Source organism: Taudactylus pleione, unplaced genomic scaffold, assembly GCF_031769625.1.
Source record: "Taudactylus pleione unplaced genomic scaffold, aTauple2 ptg000179l, whole genome shotgun sequence".
Classification (NCBI taxonomy): Eukaryota; Metazoa; Chordata; class Amphibia; order Anura; family Myobatrachidae; genus Taudactylus; species Taudactylus pleione.
In genome coordinates, this window is record NW_028284581.1 from 16,280,150 (window position 1) to 16,299,807 (window position 19,658).

General features: G+C 42.2%; 1 protein-coding gene across 3 annotated transcripts in view; it reads right to left on the minus strand.

Annotated features, from left to right (window-relative positions):
- Window positions 1–19,658, minus strand: part of NFATC1 (nuclear factor of activated T cells 1) — a 199,392-nt gene that overhangs the window by 63,808 nt on the left and 115,926 nt on the right. Inside the window, exon 10 of one of the 3 annotated variants that reach the window (XM_088475899.1) lies at window positions 1,062–1,444. The exons of 1 other annotated variant lie outside the window; for it this stretch is intronic. In XM_088475899.1, coding sequence (XP_088332025.1) covers window positions 1,062–1,444 — 383 coding nt within the window. Of the gene's footprint in view, window positions 1–754; window positions 1,445–19,658 lie in introns of all 3 variants that reach the window. One more of the 3 variants, XM_088475898.1, reaches the window with a different exon arrangement.

The window sequence follows — 19,658 nt, forward strand, 5'->3', positions numbered from 1 at the left end:
ACCGCAAAGAGCGAACGGTTCATTTGAATAGCCACCCCCTTTTCCTGAACGACCGTCCGCAAATTGCGTCCGGCTCTGAATCAGGCCCTATGTCTCAATGGTGGATATTTAGCAGACATTGCGGGGACCTACCCCACAAATTGTATTCCCTTTGTATTCAGTTTTCTAGATCTCACCACATCCCTCATATAATGTATCAATGTAAATGGTACCAATAAGAAATCCTCAGAAATATGCTACATTTCATCTGTTTTATAAAAACAAAGAACAATTCCATCACCAAGTAATAAAGCAAGGCTTACGTATTGATGTGTTATTGAATATCTATAATATAGTGGTGAATACAGTCATATTACATTCATGTGGCATGTCTCTGTTACTATGCTGTTTGTACTGGAAAGCTAGACTGTTCATTGCTAGACATTTTATTGTACTTCCACACAGACTTTATCAAATCACCTGCATGAGCTAAGAGCATATGGTTGCAATTACTTTTGTGTAGCAATTGGTGGTTAAGCTACCTCTGTGGTTACGAATGGCACTTAATGTTTAAAATACACAGTATGAGAAATGCTACATTAGGAACATTTTCAATTCCCTCTTCTTATTTTTATTAATTCTAAATGGACATATTTCTGCACCAGTTCTTAGCACTGTTAATTTATGAGTGTTCCTGAAAGCATCTGGTTAATAAAGAACTTACTGATACAGCAATATAGTGGAATGAATGCCTCAACAGCTGTGGAACACTTACCATCATCCAAGTACAACTGATCCAATTCCTCAGGCTCACACTTGATGGTTACAGGAATAGGGGCCAAATTATGATTACTGTCCTCATGCAACTCTGGCAGTGACAGTGGTTGAGTGGTTGGAGATTCATTTCTCTGAACCTTCTGCTGTTGGTGCTGTGGTTGGCCCATTACTGATGAGTGAGTTGGACTGCAGGGCTGCAAATAGGATGGCTCTTGGGTAATAGACGGAACTGGAGAAGAGGGACTGTTGGGATAGACTGTTTGTTGATAACCAAGGGGACAGCTACTGCTCTGATGGAGACTCACCTGCGGCTGCAGCATGATGTGGGATGACTGATCGGGTGAACTTGGGTGCACAACTATAGACCGTGGCACTTCCTGTATGGTGGAGACACCTCCAGTGGGCTGTTGAAGTCCTAGCTGAGTGTGACCAGGATTCGAGATGCATTTGTTGTATGCAGAAGTTGAAAGGTCATGAAGCTTGGGGCTTGAGTTTGGAGATGATGACATCACAGTGTTTCTTTGTTGACAGGACGTGAAGCCAGATACAAGACACAAACCAGGATCAGAGGGCATCAAAATCTGTTGGCCGTAGTATGATTTGGACAGTTGAGTTAATCCTTGGTTCATTGGGCCACATATTTGAGCTGACTCATAGTCATCAGTGGGCTCTGTTTTTATAATTGGAACTGTTAGGAGAGAAAAAATTAAATAAACATGAGTTGCGTTTTGGTAAGATCAAGTTGGCTTGTGGCTAGGATACCCCTTGCAAAACAAACAACGTCTTGAATAAGACTCTGTGTGTCTTTTGCCTCGTTCTCCCACCCAATAAAAAAAAAGTATGAGTCATCAGCATAAGTCACAGCTGGTTCTAATATTCAAAAGAACTATTTTCTTTGGAATCTCCTCCAGCTCTAATGTGCTATAAAAATCTATTTGCAAATAGCCATGTTGCTGAAGAAGCTTTGGACCCAAGGGCTCCATGGATTTGTATTAATCAAAGCACAAAAAAAATCACTTGGATGTCATTTTGCATTTTCTGCTACTACTGACCGACCACTTGATAAATGTCTGTATGTTTGGTCAAATCGTTGTCAGACTAAACAGATTCAAATTAATCAAGGAAGAAATACACACAATACTGTAATGGCAGTTGTGGTTTATGATGTCACTAGAAACTCAGAAGATTATGTTAGTGTCATGCACTGCTGTGTTTACAGTAACAGTTTTTCAGCTACTGAGAGTTATGGCATGCCCTCCAGATATTTTTTAGTCCACAATGCCATATTATAAGATTATGCTCTAATTTAACCAACAGTCTCAACATGTCAGCAATTTATGCAAATGTGTACTCTCATGATACTTTACAATAGGCTAAAGAATCTAAGGAGACGCAGTTAGAAAAATGCATGTGTCGCATATTAAATGATCAGAAACTGGGACAGGTAAAACTGACCTGAAATACCTCTGATTATGTTAAATAAATATGTTCATAGAACTACACATTTCGATAGACACCCTGTGGTGAATTGTAACTATAAAGCAATCTAAACAATGGCAAAATAATGCCTACTAACTAAAATTGTAATAGCAAAAATATTAATTATATTCATCTCATAACTATGATGAGAAGGGTAGACCTGTGAGAATGCACCTTAAAGTGACAAATTAGTTGAAAAAAACATCAACAACAACAACACAGGTATACCAACAAAAGGGAAGTACATATAGTAGTCTATATACTGCTACCTAAGTGTCTGAAATAACTGTAGTCTATGGGGTCAATCCTATTAGGTGCGAATAGCGAGTTGCGAGGTGCTATTTTCACTTCGAATTCGCATAGCGAATTCATTTAGCAATCCAATTAGCAACTCGCACTGAACCAGTCAGACTGAATTCGCAACTTTCCACTCGCACCTCCCTGCGGGTGAGAGATGGAAAGGAAGATCTTTATTTTAAGGTTAAAATGTCAGGGCACTGTACTGAACTCCTTGGACACCCCCTCCTAATTAGGCACTTGGAAGTTTCCAATTAGCTTAATTAGTCAAATAAATACATGCAATTTTGGGGGGTAAAAAAAAATTGTCCTAACATTACCCCAAAATTAACCTTTTCGTTAGTTTAAGCACCCCAAATTTAATTACAATTATTTTTTAGTTGAAAAATAATTGTTTTTTTTTGTTTTGTTTTTTCAAGGTGCCCTCAAAGTACCCCAAAATCACTCTTGTTCCTACTTTTTAATTGCATTTTTCGCTTAATTCGTTTGAGATTAAATGAAAAAAGTTAGTTTTTTCTCATTTTCTTGAATTTAAAAAAACCCCACAAATCAGCCATTTGACACCATTTAAAAACCTACAGTACCTTCCTAATTCCCACAAACAGCCTTTCTTCTATTTATTGATACATTTTCCGTATATTTATATGCATTTACAGATGTGATGTGTTTTTTCTATATACATTTTCAAAATGTCTGAGCAGAAATGTATGTTAATAAATGTCATTGATTTATATTACAGTCATGAGCAAAGGTTGATATATTTATAAAATATATATTTTATTTTTTATTTATGTTTTTATTTTTTGGTTTTATTTATACCTCATCAGCGCTGTCCACCCACCAGTTTCTTAGTTTCCTGCAGTTGCGCCTGTGTCTTTATGCTAATTCCACTACCAAGTCCTTCCCTGATGTACATCTGTGCGTTCCAATGTGCAAGGACTGAGACACTCACTATCAGTTATCAGTATGTATCTGTGAATGCTGTAATACTGCTTGGTGAGTCTTTAGACGACACCATCGGTCGCACCATTGAAACGTGCACCAGCCCTATGGCAGGTGCAGTTTTGCCATCTGAATATGGCCTCCTATGTTAGGGGTGAAACTTTTTTGTGCGCAACCACTTTCAGTGACACATCCGCAATACACCTGCAACACTCCCATAAGACACAAGAACTCAGTGCATATTTTAACTACCCCCCTGTTACCTCCCAGTCACCGCCTAGGAACGCCCTTACATTTCTGATACCGTGGGTTGCCTACTCTCCCAGAGCGGCAGGGAGGCTCCTGAAAATTGGGTGGCACTCCTGGCTGCCTGCAAGAGAGGACAAGTATACCAGATTGGCCACCACCTGCCCCCGTGCTCCCCCGCACTCACTCCCGCCGGCACCCACTTTTCGAGTGAAAGAGAGCAGTCGGGGAGGGATGATGTGATTTTCTCGGAATCGTGTCATCATAGCACCGCTCCCTGCTTTACAATGCCAGTGATCTTGGCATTGTATAGTGGGGGTAGGGCCGTGATGATGTAATAGCACCGCCATGCCCCCAAAACTGCCCACTAATGCCACTGCCACGACCCCTGCTGAGCCAACCTGGCTTCCCTCTCCCAGAGCGGGTAGCCAGAAAGTCAATAAGTGTGGTTCTAAATTTTATCTGCAACTCTGAACAAAATTGGGACACACCGCCTAGTGTGTCCCAGACGCATGCACAGAAGAAAAACTATTGTCCGTTTGTGTGAAATTTGGCATAGCATGTGACTCTGACTCAGGGACATAATTGGCTTGCAGTTTCCAAGGTAACATACCTTCACATTAGACATGAAATTAGACTCACTCATACATCTCAGTAAGCATTAGTCCTGACTTTTGAATTCTATTCTGTGTCACCTCTAATTGAACACTTTAAGGGGCCTATTTATCAAGTAATATTTGCGGGTGTTTTAGAGGATACCCGCAAATATTAAGAATCAGCGGAATCTCCAACATCTACTGCGATCCATCTATCTCCAACAGCAGCCGTAGCTCCTATAGGTATCTATAGGGACTGAAAATCTGCCATATTTACCAAGAGTATTTCGGAGACTGGCCCTGATAGGAACACCATCTCCAGATGGCATTAACCTATAGTAGCCTATGGGCTACTATTCGCATAGTAGCCCGTAGGCGGCCGCTGCACGCACACATACCTCCCAACATTTTGGCCCCCTGAAGAGGGACAGTTCACATGTCCGAAAACGAGGTGGGCCCTGTTGAAAAGGGACAGGGCCTCGGAGCTTCCCCTGTTTACGTCACTATGGGGGCATGCCCAGCAGGGGCGCATCTACCCATTGGCCAGGGTGGCCCTCACCAGGGGCGCCGACCAAAGGGGGGGCGCCATCCAGCAGTGCCACCAGCAGCCAAGGGGTGGACTACCCCCGCTAGTCTCCCGGCCCCACAAGTGTAGGGCAGACCGTGGTGAGAGCCAGCGGCGGCTGTGTGTTTGTGATAGCAGCCAGCCAATGAGAGTAAGACAGACTCTCATTGGCTTCTGCGTCGTCACTCATGAGCTCCGTATTCCGGCTCCCCCCGCGGCAGATGATGTGCAAGAAGTGCCAGGACTCGGAGCGGACAGCAGCGGTCGCATCAGGAGTGGGAATCAGGATAGTTGTATTTTTTTCTTCTTCTGTGTGTCTGTAAGCCTGGCCCAGCAGGGGGGGTGGGCACTGTATAGGGTGTGGCCGCTACTGGGGGCACTTTATGGGGGGTGCCCGCTACTGGGGGCACTGTATAGGGGGACTACTACTGGGGGCCCTGTATAGGGGGGACTACTACTGGGGGCAATGCAGCATAGGGGGGACTACTACTGGGGGCACAGTATAGAGGGGACTACTACTGGGGGCAATGCAGCATAGGGGGGATTACTACTAGTGGCACTGTATAGGAGGACTACTACTTGTGGCAATGCAGCATATGGGGATTACTACGGGGGCACTGCATAGGGGGGGTGCCAGTCAATTACATTGCCTGGGGCGCTTGGATCCCTAGATACACCCCTGATACCCAGCACTCTCTGAGATGTCGGGCAGCCCCCAGGCTCGCCGTACACTGGTGAACAGATGTCATGCACACGGCATCTGTTCTCCTCCTGCTTACCCACTGTTCTGCCTACAGAGCAGCTGTATGTGCTGCCCCAAAATTTCCCCCCACTGCAGGACACTTAGGCCCGTGGGTGGGACAGCAGAACAGTGCCAGAAAAATGTGACTGTCCCGCTGGATGCGGAACAGTTGGGAGGATTGCACACATGCGTGGTCTGCCCCTGGCTTTAGCAATCATTTTACTTCTGGACACATTGCAGGATTAGGCTCCTTTTGAAGCCCTTCTCCTAAATTTGGGCAAATGTGAATTACTTATTGCCACGAATAGTGGCGACAAGAGATTCTAATTATCGGGTCTGAACCCGATAATTAGTAATTATGCCACTATGAGCTTTTGTATGCCACTTGGGTTGTTTGTGGTGGGGTGCATGGGTGAATATTCCATTGCACATTTTCTTTTTTAACAAAGCTGCAACAGAAAGTCAGGGTAACAATGAACAGTGCATTTACATCACACCTTTAACAAAACAAAATGAGAGTGGCATTTCTTTATTACAGTATATATGCTTAAAGGATAACTCCACCCAAAACTTAATTTTAAGTTTGAGTGGAGATTGATAAATGAAACATAAATGTTGAATATTAGTTACATATTCTGATCTACATTAAAAAGATACTAATGCAACAATATTTTAAATACAATGAATATATAAGCACACATTTTCTTCCATATATTTGCCAAGTTGCCAAGATAAGTAACCAGTCCCTAACACTAGTAGCCTATAATATAATTTGCATGCTGCCTTAGGTAGCCAAGTCCAGATAAACAATGGCGAGGAACGAGGTCTCCACATAAATATAGGCCCATCAGAATGACAACATGATGATGACCAGCTGCCTTGCTGGCCACACATATGTCATAAATCATAGGTATTGAAGCGTAAGCCAGGTAACTCTGGCTGAGCATAAATAAACCCCTAGGTGGGCCTGGCATTGGTCCTAGCCCTCACCCTTTTAAGATCATGTGGGTGCTGATTTAATTGTGGTTTCAGATTTCTGATTGAGGGGTTTATTAACTATTTTAGGTTAGAGGGGGTGTGTTGTTGTTATTTATAAACAGTTGTTTGTTGCCAACTCCCCCTTTTTTCCTGGAAATCCCTCCCACCCTCCGTGAAATTTTCTGTTTTTATTGTTGCTTACTTGTTTTCATGTTTTGCATGGTGGCGGTAGATGGCTGCATGCTGTTGATTTATTTGTAGAATAGTGGGTGCCCTCCCCTGTGTTTTATGATGGCCAATCTAATATCCTTACCAGAAATTTAACACAATCCCGTCTGTGTGTGTTAAGTGATTGTGGAGAGTTGAACACAAATGTTTGGGTTTGCTTGAATGGTGGTTGTTATGTCTTGTTATAGTATGTTCTCGGTCCGTCACCAAACTAATATTAATCATTAACCTGAAAAGAATAAAACTTAATTGATTTGGTTTAACCACTTGCCTGGCATGGTCGCACCAGGCAGTGCTTAATCTGATCTCGTCGCAATATTTCGACCAGTCAGATAAACATCGTGGGTGGCTGCAGGAAGAGAATCTTCCCACAGCTGCAGCTCTCAGAGGAACCTTCTGGTCCCTCTACTTGCCTGTACCCTCTCCTCTTGTGTCTGCTCTGCTGCCGATCACTGCTGATCTGTCCGTACAACAGGACCCTCACACCAGCTGCAGAGATTAGCAGCCACTGGGAAAAGGTAAACTCACTCACCCCTCCCCTCACCCCCAAGTGTACCTGGTGCCTGAAGCCACTGTGACATGGAAAGTCGCGATGTTTCCTATGGTGGTGTTCCGATGTTCCAAAAAAAAATCCTTTTTTTTTTTATGAAATCATTTTGGATAAGTTAAAATAGATGTTCTTCACCTAATTCACTCATAATAAAAACGACAATTTCTGAGAAGTTTTTAGAAAAAAAAAATTGGTCAATTAAGTGGGTAAATAAATCTGACCTAACTAGGAAATGTGAACCCCTGTGTTTGTGTCCTTATTTTCATTCAGAGGTTTCATTAAAAGGTGAAGAACTATACTAAGGAGGTAACTGATAGGGGGTTTATTAAAATGGTAATTCTAGTTTACTCACAAAATTATTACATTTATCTCTTTTTACATATTTAAGGAGACAGTAGGGCTGATAGTGTTTGGAGTGTACACACCAACTTGGCTCTGGCCAAACCCACACAGTACTTGTCACCAGAGGCACTTTAAGAGAGTAGGGGGCCCGTGTGCAAGCTCTGATTGGGCCCCCTCCTCTCCGATGCCACAGCAGACTGGCATTGTGCCAGAGTCTACTCCGTATGCTCAATTCTCTGGGAACATGGCACCCGCACTGTGCTCCCGGGACATCTCTACTGTGCATGCATGAATCACCGGGGAAATGGCTGCGGTGGCCATTTTCCCAGTGATTTCTGCAGCGGAGAGGTAAGTATAAAAAATTGGGTGCAAGGTTTGTGGTAAATGGCCTCCCCTGGACCCAGGGGCCCATGTGCACCGCACACCTTGCACCCATTATAAATATGTCCCTGCTGGTCACAGCTCCTCTCATTTCCCATCTGCCCTTAATCCAGCCCTGTAGATAGCATACATGTGCCCCTGTAGATAGCTTACATTAATTCTCACTGTCTGACCCAGCATATAGTAACAAAACATGTGCATCTTTCACAAAATAAAAATAGTAAATCGTAAAATAAAAAAAATGGAATTATGACATTTATAAAAGAACTTGGTATTGAAACTATAGAAAAGTGCCATATTACAGTTTTTCTCAGTTGAGTGTAAGGAATATGTCTTAAGGAGGATGTCAGTAGTAGTTACATTTATGCCTTCAATGTTTCCACAGCTCTGTAATTACGAGTCTGAAATATATGTTACAGGAAGGTCAGACTGATGTGAAATGTCAGAGTTGTGAGGTAGTGTTGACTGAGTCTGTACTCAGCTTTCCTCGTTAAAGAAAGACATTTCTCTAGTGACCTCCTTATGTCACACATTAACATGTGTGTGTTGTTAGTCAATCACTTGAATCATGTAAAGGTAGACCTTTCACTGTACATTACTCACAAATTAGAACACTGACTTAATAATAAAGTAACAAATAGTAAGGATCTGGCTTCCAATGACCTAACAATCCAAGAGAGTTCAAATACATAGGCCAATCTATGCCAAGTAAATATCTACTGTAAATGATTTGATCAAGTGGGAAGAACATTCCAAATAGATAAAGCTTTTGACATGTGGTGCATATGGGTTGAAGAAATCAAGCATTAAGCCAATAGAAACTTCATAGATCAAGGGAGAGTAGGGAAGAAGGATGAGTTAGCCAATGGGATCAGATGCTTTGTTGTTTTTGATCTTGATATATGTGCTACAGTATTGAGCTCTAGACAGAGTTTTTTGCTGTTTTTTTTTAAAGGTAATCTGACATTTTGTTACATCAAAACATGTGCCATACTCTGAGAGTACTTCTGAATGTCATAATGGGCCAAGGGAGAAGAGAATATTTAAGAGAAGTATGGCTTTGGATGTTGGTAATGACCGATATTAGGTGATATGCAACACTCCAAGGTGGAGCAATTTTTGTACAGGAACAAAGGGATCTGACTCTTAAAAGTCCTGGGCCTGCCACCTCAGTTTCTATGACATAACAATCGGGAACCAAGGGCAGGAGGGGAGGCGGTCCTACGGGAGCAGTTCTGTGCATGCCACCAAGAGGGCCAAGAATATCATAGAGTGGGAATCACAATAAAGGTGAACAACTGTACAAGAAAGGACCTGCCACACATCAAACTACATGCAAGATCCCTTGAAAAGTGCCCCTATACTGTCAGGTAGGGCAGGCTGCTGACTCCAGGTGGTGTGGCTATTGAGGGAAGGGGGGATTCATAGAGTCCTTGGTTGAGTGAATGGTTGACAGCTGCAAGTAGTGAGTTCCTGGGGAAAGGGTGGTGATGTGAGAAATCTGTAATCAATGTGTAATTGTGGAAACATTGCTCCAGCCTACAACTGGGATGTGACACGATAACACTGCAATGAAGAATTACTTTGCAGGTGAAGTGAGGAGACTGTGCTTTCAAAATAAAGCATTTTTCATCTGCTAAAAGATAGTCATGGAGTAGATGAGATTCTTAAGATGTGTGTGCATGAGGAAATTGGAGCTGTATACCTTTTTGAAATTAATTGCAACCATTAAGAGATGTGCTGGAGGAGGAAAAGTGTAAGTTAAATCCATCGCATCCTAAGATGATCTGGCTCCAACATTGTGTAAACGTATATATGCCCTCAGGTAAAATATGCTACACCCACTACATATTTGGAGTTTAAGAGCTCAAGAATAAGGAGCACTACACATATACCCTTGCACCCTTTTGATACCCTGAGGACTAGTGGGATCACATATCACGGATTATTATTTTTCAAGAAAGCATCACTATATATGGCATAATGCAAACCCAGACTAGAACTTGACAGACAGGTAGCAGTAAATGAAGCAAGATATATAAATATATACATAATTAATTTTATTTTCATCGCTCCACCATTGCTATGCAAAGAAAACACAGTAATTAAAATACTAATAATGATTCAAGGTTATTCTGGCTGTTCCACAAATTGTGCCTACTCTCTCGGCTCATCTGGGAGACTTACATATTCCTCGCCCACTTCCTAGGGTAACAGGCAGGATGGGGGTGAGTGGTGTAACCGCATCATCATGACCCTGCCCCCTCTGTGTTATGCTGCGATTGTTCCAAAAATTACACATTCACGCCACCCTCCATGGTGCACACCCTGCATCTCCTCTCCAGGAACTAAGGCTAGAAAAAAGTGTGATCAGAGTGCTTGCTGTCTAAGCTTTAGATCCTATACTCTTTCTTTGTTTCTAATTAAATACATTCTTAAACAGTTTTAGCAAATTTAAGCACCTACCAATAAATGACAATAACCAATCCTCACTTAGGCGTAAGTGTAGGAAAGAACCACATTTTGCACTGAAGTGCAGCAACAAGATTTATTTTTAGGGATGTGATTATTTAAAATTAAATGTGATACAGAAGTGGAATGACCAAATTTAGAGAGGTGTTTCCTGCATTGCATGTGGGGCTATAATCCACGCAAAAGCTCTTGAATTCTGTCACCTTTGGGGTCCCATAGATCGAGTTACACATACACATGCAATGAGATGCTTACCATGGGATAGCAGACACCAGGGCTGCCATCCGAAAATGTGGGGCCCAGTACTGGCAAAATAGGCAGGGCCCCACCCCGATGTATGGGACAGAGGTGGGCAGAGCTGTGGATAATGTGGGTGGGGCTACTTTTAAGGGGTATCAACATTTGGGCTGCGGGGGATAGTTGTTATAAATTATAACTTTGGGGGGCGCAGGGAAGGCTGGCTGGACTGGGGCAGGGAAGACAGGCTGGCTGGCTGGACTGGGGGAGGGCACAGGGAAGGCAGGCTGCCTGGACTAGAAGGCTGGTTGTACTGTGGGCGGTGGGCAGAGAAGGCAGGCTCACTGGCTGGACTAGGGGGGTGCAGGGAACGCTGTCTGGACTGTGGGGGGAGAACAGGGAAGGCGGGCTGGACTAGGGCAGAACAGGGAAGACAGGGTGGCTGGCTGGACTGGGAGGCGCAGAGAAGGCAGGCTGACTATACTAGAATGCTGGCTGGACCTTTGGGATGCAGGGAAAGCAGGTTGGATTGGGGGGCACAGGGAAAGCTAGATGGACTGGGGGTGGGTAGCAAGGAAGGCTGGCTGGACTGGGGGGGTCGCAGGGAAGGCTGACTGGACTGGGGCAGGGAAGACAGGGTGGGTGGCTGGCTGGACTGGGCTGGTGTTGGGCGCAGGGATGGCAGGCTGGCCGGACTGGAGGGCTGGCTGAACTGGGGGGAGGGAGGCAAGCAGCAGGGAAAGCTGGCTGGCTGAACTGGGGTGGGGTGGTGGAGCAAGGCAAGGGTAGCATACCTTGTTCAGCGAGAGAGGGGGCCTGGGTGGCAGTGGTGTAGATTGCACTGGGCAGTAGGTAGAATCAGAGCATCGGCGCTGCGGCATTTGGAATATGGAGCTAGTCGCGAGCCAATCACAGCTCGTGGAACGGCAGCCAATCAGGAGCGGCCACTCCTGATTGGCTGCCGTTCCGTGAGCTGCGATTGGCTCGCGGACGGCTCAATATTTAATTGAAGCGCAGGCTATGCTCTGTCTCCAGTGATTCTCAACCCCCCGGGGCATTGCTCACTGCTGCCACCCGGGCCCCATCTCTCTCCGGGCCCAAGACTGGATTCCCGGCAGTTCCCCCCTGATGGCGGCCCTGGCAGACACTAGCAAGCATAAAGAAGCATTACAGATCTTCAGTTCCGAAATTATTAAGAACACTAGGAACACTAGGAAACGGGATGTAGTCAGCACCGTTATCCTGACAGCAGTCTGAATACCGGCTCCAGAATCCAGACCGCTAACATCCTGACAGCGAGTATTAGGTTTAGGGTAAGGGGTTAGGCACTAGGGGGAGAGTTAGGGTTAGGCTGCAGGGAGGGGGGGTAGCGTTAGGCTGCAGGAAAGGTGGGTTAGGTTTAGGGAGAGGGTTAGGGTTACTTACAAAATTCTGTCTGGATTTTTGCTGCCTGGATGCTGCTGTCGGTATTCTGACCGTCGCATCCTGACTGCCGGGATCCTGTACCCAACCCCTAGGAAACGATGTCCTTCACACAATACTAAGATTAATTGCACGTAAACTACATGCAGGTTGAACAACATGAATTTATTGTTTTATAGTCAAATAAAGGCAGTTCAGTGCTAAAACTTTATTTAATTCCAGATTTCTCATATTATATGGTCCTTTTGTCTGTGCATGGTGTTGTCTGTTAAACTAAATATACATCTTAATTTAACTCTCATGGTGCATACACACGGTCAGATTTTTCTTCAGATCTGAACAATAACTATTTTAAAAATTGTTCAATCGTTCATAAATGAAAGAAAAATCTGACATGTGGGCATAAATGAACGATGAACAATGCGCATTCCCGTTTGTCAGATAACGTAATCGTTCAATCGTTCATCTGACATATCTGACCGTGTGTATGCACCTTCACACAGTATTCTAACCTGAAGATTACAATAATCATTGGTTGTAACTTGTAACAAGAGACTCGATTTCTCCTTCTCACTCCAGTGAACAGTGTGTGATGGGATAACAAGAGCAGGGCCGCAACTAGGGGGGGGCTAGAGGTGCACGTGCACCGGGTGCCAGATTGCAGGGGGTGAAAAAAGCTGACTCGAGGTGGCTTGGGGGCTGCAGACTCAGAAAACGGCCATCCAAAAATGGCCACCGCCAAAGAGGAGACATGCTAGAGGTCCTTACTGGCCCTCTAGTGTCTGTCTCCTCCTTGGTGGCGGCCATTTTTGGATGACCGTTTTCAGCAAATTCCATCCAGACTAGCCGTCCGCATGGACTTTGCTGAAAACGGCCATCCAAAAATGGACGCCGCCTAAGAGGAGACAGATGCTAGAGGTCCTACCTGACCTCTAGTGTCTGTTAGGCCAGCGCAATGGACACAGCGTTCCCGGCACCGGGAACGCTGGCGCTGCCAGGAGAAAATGCATCTTCTCCCATGAAATCCCCTGGCAACGAGCATAAACCCCCATGGCAAGAAGCATAAACCCCATGGCAATGAGCATGTAACCCCCATGGCAAGAAGCATAAACCTCATGGCAACGAGCGTAACCCCATGGCAACGAGCATGTAACCCCTGGCAACGAGCATGTAACCCCCTTGGCAAGAAGCATAAACTTCATAGCAACGAGCGTAACCCCTGCCAACGAGCATGTAACCCCTGGCAATGAGCATAAACCCCCTGGCAACGAGCATAAATGCCCATGGCAAGAAGCACAAACCTCATGGCAACGAGCATGTAACCCCTGGCAACGAGCATGTAACTCCATGGCAACGAGCATGTAACCCCATGGCAATGAGCATGTAACCCCTGACAATGAGCAGGTAATTTGAAAGTAATTAGAAGCCTTACTGTGGGGTATAAAATAGTGTCGGGCAAATATGTAAGTGGCACTTTTGTAATAGGCATTACAGTGTGTGGCATAATGTGTAATGGGCATTATGGTGTGTGGAATAATGTAAGTCACTATACCAAGGACGTCTCAGTAGTGCACTGCCTTATGGAGGAGCAAGGACAAACTTCAGGTACAGGAAGGGAGGGGGAGCAAAATTGCTGCCTTGCACCAGGTGACAGATATCCTAGTTTCGGCCCTGACAAGAGAGATGACATATGTATTGATTTAAAGTTTAGTTCTTTGTGGAGTCACTTATAAAGTCCCCTTAATCTCTTCATGATAGAGATCAATATCTAACCCTCCAATGACTGACATACCTGCTCACTCTCCCAAAAAAGAAAGTTGTAAAATAACTGGTACTTTATGGACAATCAAAAATCTATTATAATGTCAAAAAGGAGGAGCTTGGCAAAGAATAATGAGAGCATTAATATCATTGTGCAGATGTGTACTGTAAATGACTATGTTAGAGCAGTTATCCCACAACGTTTTTCTTTCTTTAATTAGCAGATTTAAGTACCTTTGAAGCATGCATCTGGTAGTCTTATTTCCTAACTTGTTGTCTATTTATCTTCTCATTGTTAAAATATCTCTGGAGGGAAAACAAGTATTTCTGCCATACACAAACTCACAGCATTTCCTGCGGGGAGAAGTAGGGGGAACATGTCGCAGTGAACATAGATCTTGGATGGGGTGTTCCAAAGCCTCTATCCTTACTATATCCTATGCCATGTGACTGTGGTCGTCATGTTAGTCAAATGAGATTGTGGAATATCTGCAGAATAATACATCATTAATAGTAGTCTGAAGAAACAAACCAAAAAAAAGGAATTACCAAACTGCTTCTTATAGCATGTCATGGGGATGTAGACAATATCCCGGCTGTCGGGATGCCCGCGCCTTTTGTTAAAATGAGAGAACCTAAGATAAGCCCCTTCTCCAGCAAAAAAACACTGGCTTTTCTCAACTTCATTAATAGATCCCATAGGCAGGTGGTAACAGAAAACAGCACTAAGTGGAGAATATTTTACTATAATTTATTTTACTTAAAAAAAAAACCTGTTACTGCTTTTAGAAAGTAAAAAATAGTGCCCGACGTCTTACACAAATCAAATCTATGCCATGAACATAGTTAAAATGTGTAGGTGAAAACCAGTACTGGAAGGAAATACCATGACTGGAGCAAGCAACCGTACAATACAATGAACAGACCTATTGTCGTAACTGTACAATATAGTTTGTGTATTCACAAATTAACAGAACTGCATTATAATCCATCAGAGCCTAACCACATCCACTCACAGTAACATAGTTAGCTAAGTATACAGTCAATCAGAGTTAGACTAATTTGAATGATGATGACATTGAACAAAATGTTGTTTGGCCTGTTATCGAAAAAAACACATAAATATATCAGTATCCAGAATTAGAGTACATACATTTGTAAAAACACACACACACACATATATATATATATATATATATATATATATATCCAAATGTAAATCTTTCAAATGGTTGGCAAATCTATGAAGTATGCTCAAGACGTCAGGGTTTATTTCAACTAGGCTGCATAGATTGTCTGGTTTTATGCTAAACAGCTGTAACAAGAGTTATATTTGAAAGCGGTCTTAACTATCTAGCTGTCTGCTATACTACTGCTTCTTTCACAAGTAAACTTGCTCTAATAACCTGCATCAAATTAGAAATATTCCCTTGTTAGAGAGATGATTATTTATATGCTTATTGTGACAACTACTGCAATGCAGAGGTATAATGTAAATTATAGTTGCTAAAAGAATAAGTGGGTAAACTAACATAGCATCTGTCCACAAGAGCTTTGAATCTCTGAAATGGGACATGGAATATCGTGTGGTCATGTGACCTCATCACATGCTGCAGGTGGGTGTGGCAGGTGTACCTCCCAGCAGTCAGGACAAAAGTCCTTGTAGACAGGATAGAAATCTGGACTGTACTGCCTATATCAGGATTGTTGGGAGGTATTTATCTGGGCAAATTCCTGGATTTCCTACTGCTAACACACTAGGCCCAGGAAAACAGTTATAGTCAGATGCTTAATAAAAATGGCTGCTGGTAGCAACTCGGTGAAGCTCACAGTGGCCATTCTGATACACCAGAACTACCAGCCATGGAAGTCTAAAGTGAAGATGTTACTGATCAGGGAAGATACATGGAAATATCCACAAGAGGCCTGATCTATTCTACTCCCAGAGCAGTATTGGATCTAGAAATATAACTAAAAGTGTCATAACATGATCTTCTTTAGCATAGGTGATCAGATGAGACACATACGCAAATGTGAAACTGAATAGAAGTAAGGAAGGAGCCTTAGGAAAGAGGGTCAACAAGAATATTCTATTTAGATAGCACAGAGCAGTCAGGTCTCTGATTATGAGAATTTACAATCTAGAGAGAGGTAAGGAATACAGCCTATGGTTTTAAACTGAAAAATATAAGATAACATCTCATCAAGTTCTTACTTTCTACCCAGGCAGGGTACTGCTCTGTTCATTTATATACATGTGAGCATACAGTACATGTATATGATCCATTTGTGTCCTATTTCTAAGTAGCTCACTTACACTACATAAAACATTATAGATTACCTGACCTAACCGCATCTACATCCTGCTATAGGATTTCAGAATTTTATTTAATTACAAATTAAAATGGAGACATCATCATATCAGGTGTCTCAATTTCTGTCAGTTTTGATTAATAATGTGTGCTTAAAGGAGACCACATATTGATTTAAAATCAAGCCAACTTTAAGATCCCCAGTTACCTGAACATTTCTCTGGCAGTGAATTATTTGAAACATGTTGGGATAAACATAGACAATACAATCAATCACAGAAGGTTGACATTATTATATAAAACATAAAATTTACATTATCTGATTAATGAACTTCAAATTCTTAAGGCTTATAAACGTCTCCAACTGCAATTACAATTTTATATGTAAAAGACCATACTGCTCTCTGTTAAAAACCTTAATTACTACCATATTTATCTACATGGCAGAATGTTAGAAATTATACTTTAGGCCTTGTTAAGTTTCATGAATATGTTTCATGTACCTGTTGATTAATCCCTCATGCTAACGTGAATCCCTTCCTTACTTACAGAACTGCTTCAACTCAATAGAATTGCTTCAAATTCTTAAAGAAACTGTTCACTTTAAGTCATGCCCCCAGTATTTCAAGCTAAATGATAAACTCCTCCTAAAAAAATAAAACATTTAGTATTAGTAGAGTTTATTGAAAAAAAATGAAAAGTTCAATTTACTTACCTTCCACGCTCCATTCGTCGCTACTGCAGGAGATCCCATTAACAGTCCCACTCCACACTCCTCTCTTCCTAACCAGCCTGCTTGAAAGAAGAAGAGCAGAGAATGATAGCCCTCTCTTATTGGATATTGACCTGCTCAGATGAATCTAGTTCCTCCTTATCATATTTTGTTGGCATTGTTGGATCTTCATGTTTTTACTTTCCCATCCAAACCTGCCAGTAGCCAATTTATCCCATCTGTTTCCCATTTTATTTCTGGTCCTGAGTCAAGTGTTGACAATGGCCTGGCAGATTTATTGAAGTATTTTCTCTGTCTCTTGGTACTTTTCGATCTCCTCATGTACATATTGCAATGGGACTCTCTTTGGCAGCAACTGCTCGGATTGCAACCTTCTGCCTATTAGCAATTGAGCAGGTGAATACGTCCCTTCAATTGGTGTGTTTCTGAAGTTCATAAATCCTAGCTGCTGATTTGTCCCAATTTTTGCTTTAATAAGAATGTTCTTCTCATATTTCTCTGCCAAGCTGAGACTGCAGGAAGAATGGAAAAAGGTTGAATCTTTAATTTCCCATCTCATTGTAAGTAATGGAGCTTTTGTGATACATATTGAGTTCCATTGTCTCTATAACTCCTCAGATTTGTCATATCTTACCTATATCGCTTTGAGACATGATATTTTTCTGCTTGATGTAAGTTTTTGTAACTTGGTCATTTCTTCTCATTCCATGTGAATAAGTCTGGGAACTAGCAAAGTTCAATCTGAGATATTCCAAGGCACTAGCAGCTCTTTGATGTATTCCTTTAACTTTTTGATGTTTGACAATTTGCATTACATTTCCTAATGTCCTAAACATGTAAGGCCAAAACACATCATTGAAGACATGTCTCAAGCTGAACAATACCAGGTGACCATGCTATACTTATTTCAATATTTTTTTGTGTGGACACTCATCAATCACAATCTTGTCACTCATACAGCAATGTGGCTGCAACAAGTTCTGCAGGTGCAAATAGTCATTAATTATTAATTATTTTTCTGGAGGGTCCAATAGTCATTAATTATAGATTGTGTTTTCTTTATCTTTACAGGCCACCTCCACACATTGTCTGTATCCATTTGGCATTTGTCACTGGAAGGTATTGCCAAGCACTTGTTTCTTCAGATAAAGAGCTTCCTGTTCATCTTTTCTAAAAAGGAATATCTGTGCTTGTAAGTCACTGAGGAGCCAAACATCCTTTGTAAGTGTGGTGGAGCCACGCTCAAGATTTATGGAACGTGTGTTTCAGTGGTCTGTTTAAACCACTGTTCTGCAACAATAAATGTAATGACTGAGCGTTTAATTTCTGTAATCAACATGTCTTGTGTAATTAATCTGTGTTTTGTCATAGTACTGGCTTGCTTTCATGACTGAGCTCCGGGTCTAATCCTATCTATGATGCATCCATTTGCATCACTACTAGCTTTTAGTTATTATGCAGTCTCAAAAAGTTCCTGAATGTAAGAATCCCATGTTCTCTCTGAGTAAAAGATTGCAAAGAGTCAGTGACTTCCGCTAATTCCTTAAAAAAAAAAAGCATCAGTCTGTATGCCTTTCTAATTTGATGATATGAGCATCTCCATGACTACTTTTATTTTTGCGGAAATGGTTTTGTTCCCTTGCTGCTTATTATTTTCCCTCAATATGGCACCTATAGTACTGCAGTGTTCATTTTGGTAGGATTACATTTGAGTTCTCTTCAGCATTGACTAAGTGCTGGCAAATTTGCATCAGATTCAGACCTTGTTTTTACATGCACTGGCATATCATGACTTCTACCCCATAAGGACCATACTATTGCTCTATTTCATGGACCATTTTGAAATTTTGGCTGTAAATATGTGATTCCAAATGGTATGTGTATAAATCTGTACCTCTCAAATGCTGTCTAGAAAGTAGTTACGTTGCTGCTTTCTTCATCCTGCACTAGTTTCCAGTAGCAACACTGGGCTTCAAGAACACTGAGAACTGTTGTTGCTGTTAGTTTGTATGAGATTTTGGGGGATTATAAAGCTTTCTCTTCATAGTCTGATTTGGGTCTCTTGATTCTTTACATATTATTTGGTTTATGGTTGACGGGTACCACTGAACCCACTCATTACTATTATACGTACATACGTACATATTTGCTTAAAACTTTCATTCATGTTCTCTAAGAACTGCGGAACTATAGAATATTTGTCAGTGTGTGTATAATTGAGTGCCACAGATTGCAATTTCAAGGCAAATAATGGTAACACAAGTCCAAAATGTTCACAACCATCTTCATAGTACTCCTGAATTGTCTACACTGTCAGGTGTACCTTCTAGCCTCTCAAGGCTCATTATTCATTCTCCCATATTTAGGTTCTTGTAAACTGTAAGACCTGTAACTCCAGGAGAATTTGTTGCTAACACAGAACTTCCATTCTTTGTCCATCAGGGCTAAACAGCCGTCGGCATTACGCCGGCATTACATACCGATTCCGTTGTGTGTGCTGTGTTACATAAGCGGTCTGTTACTTTGAGTCTCTTACAGCTATATACTAATAGTTTGGGGGGTTTTGTGTAATTAAGAGCTTATTTATGTTATGTAATTTACTTGTGTGATTGTTCACAT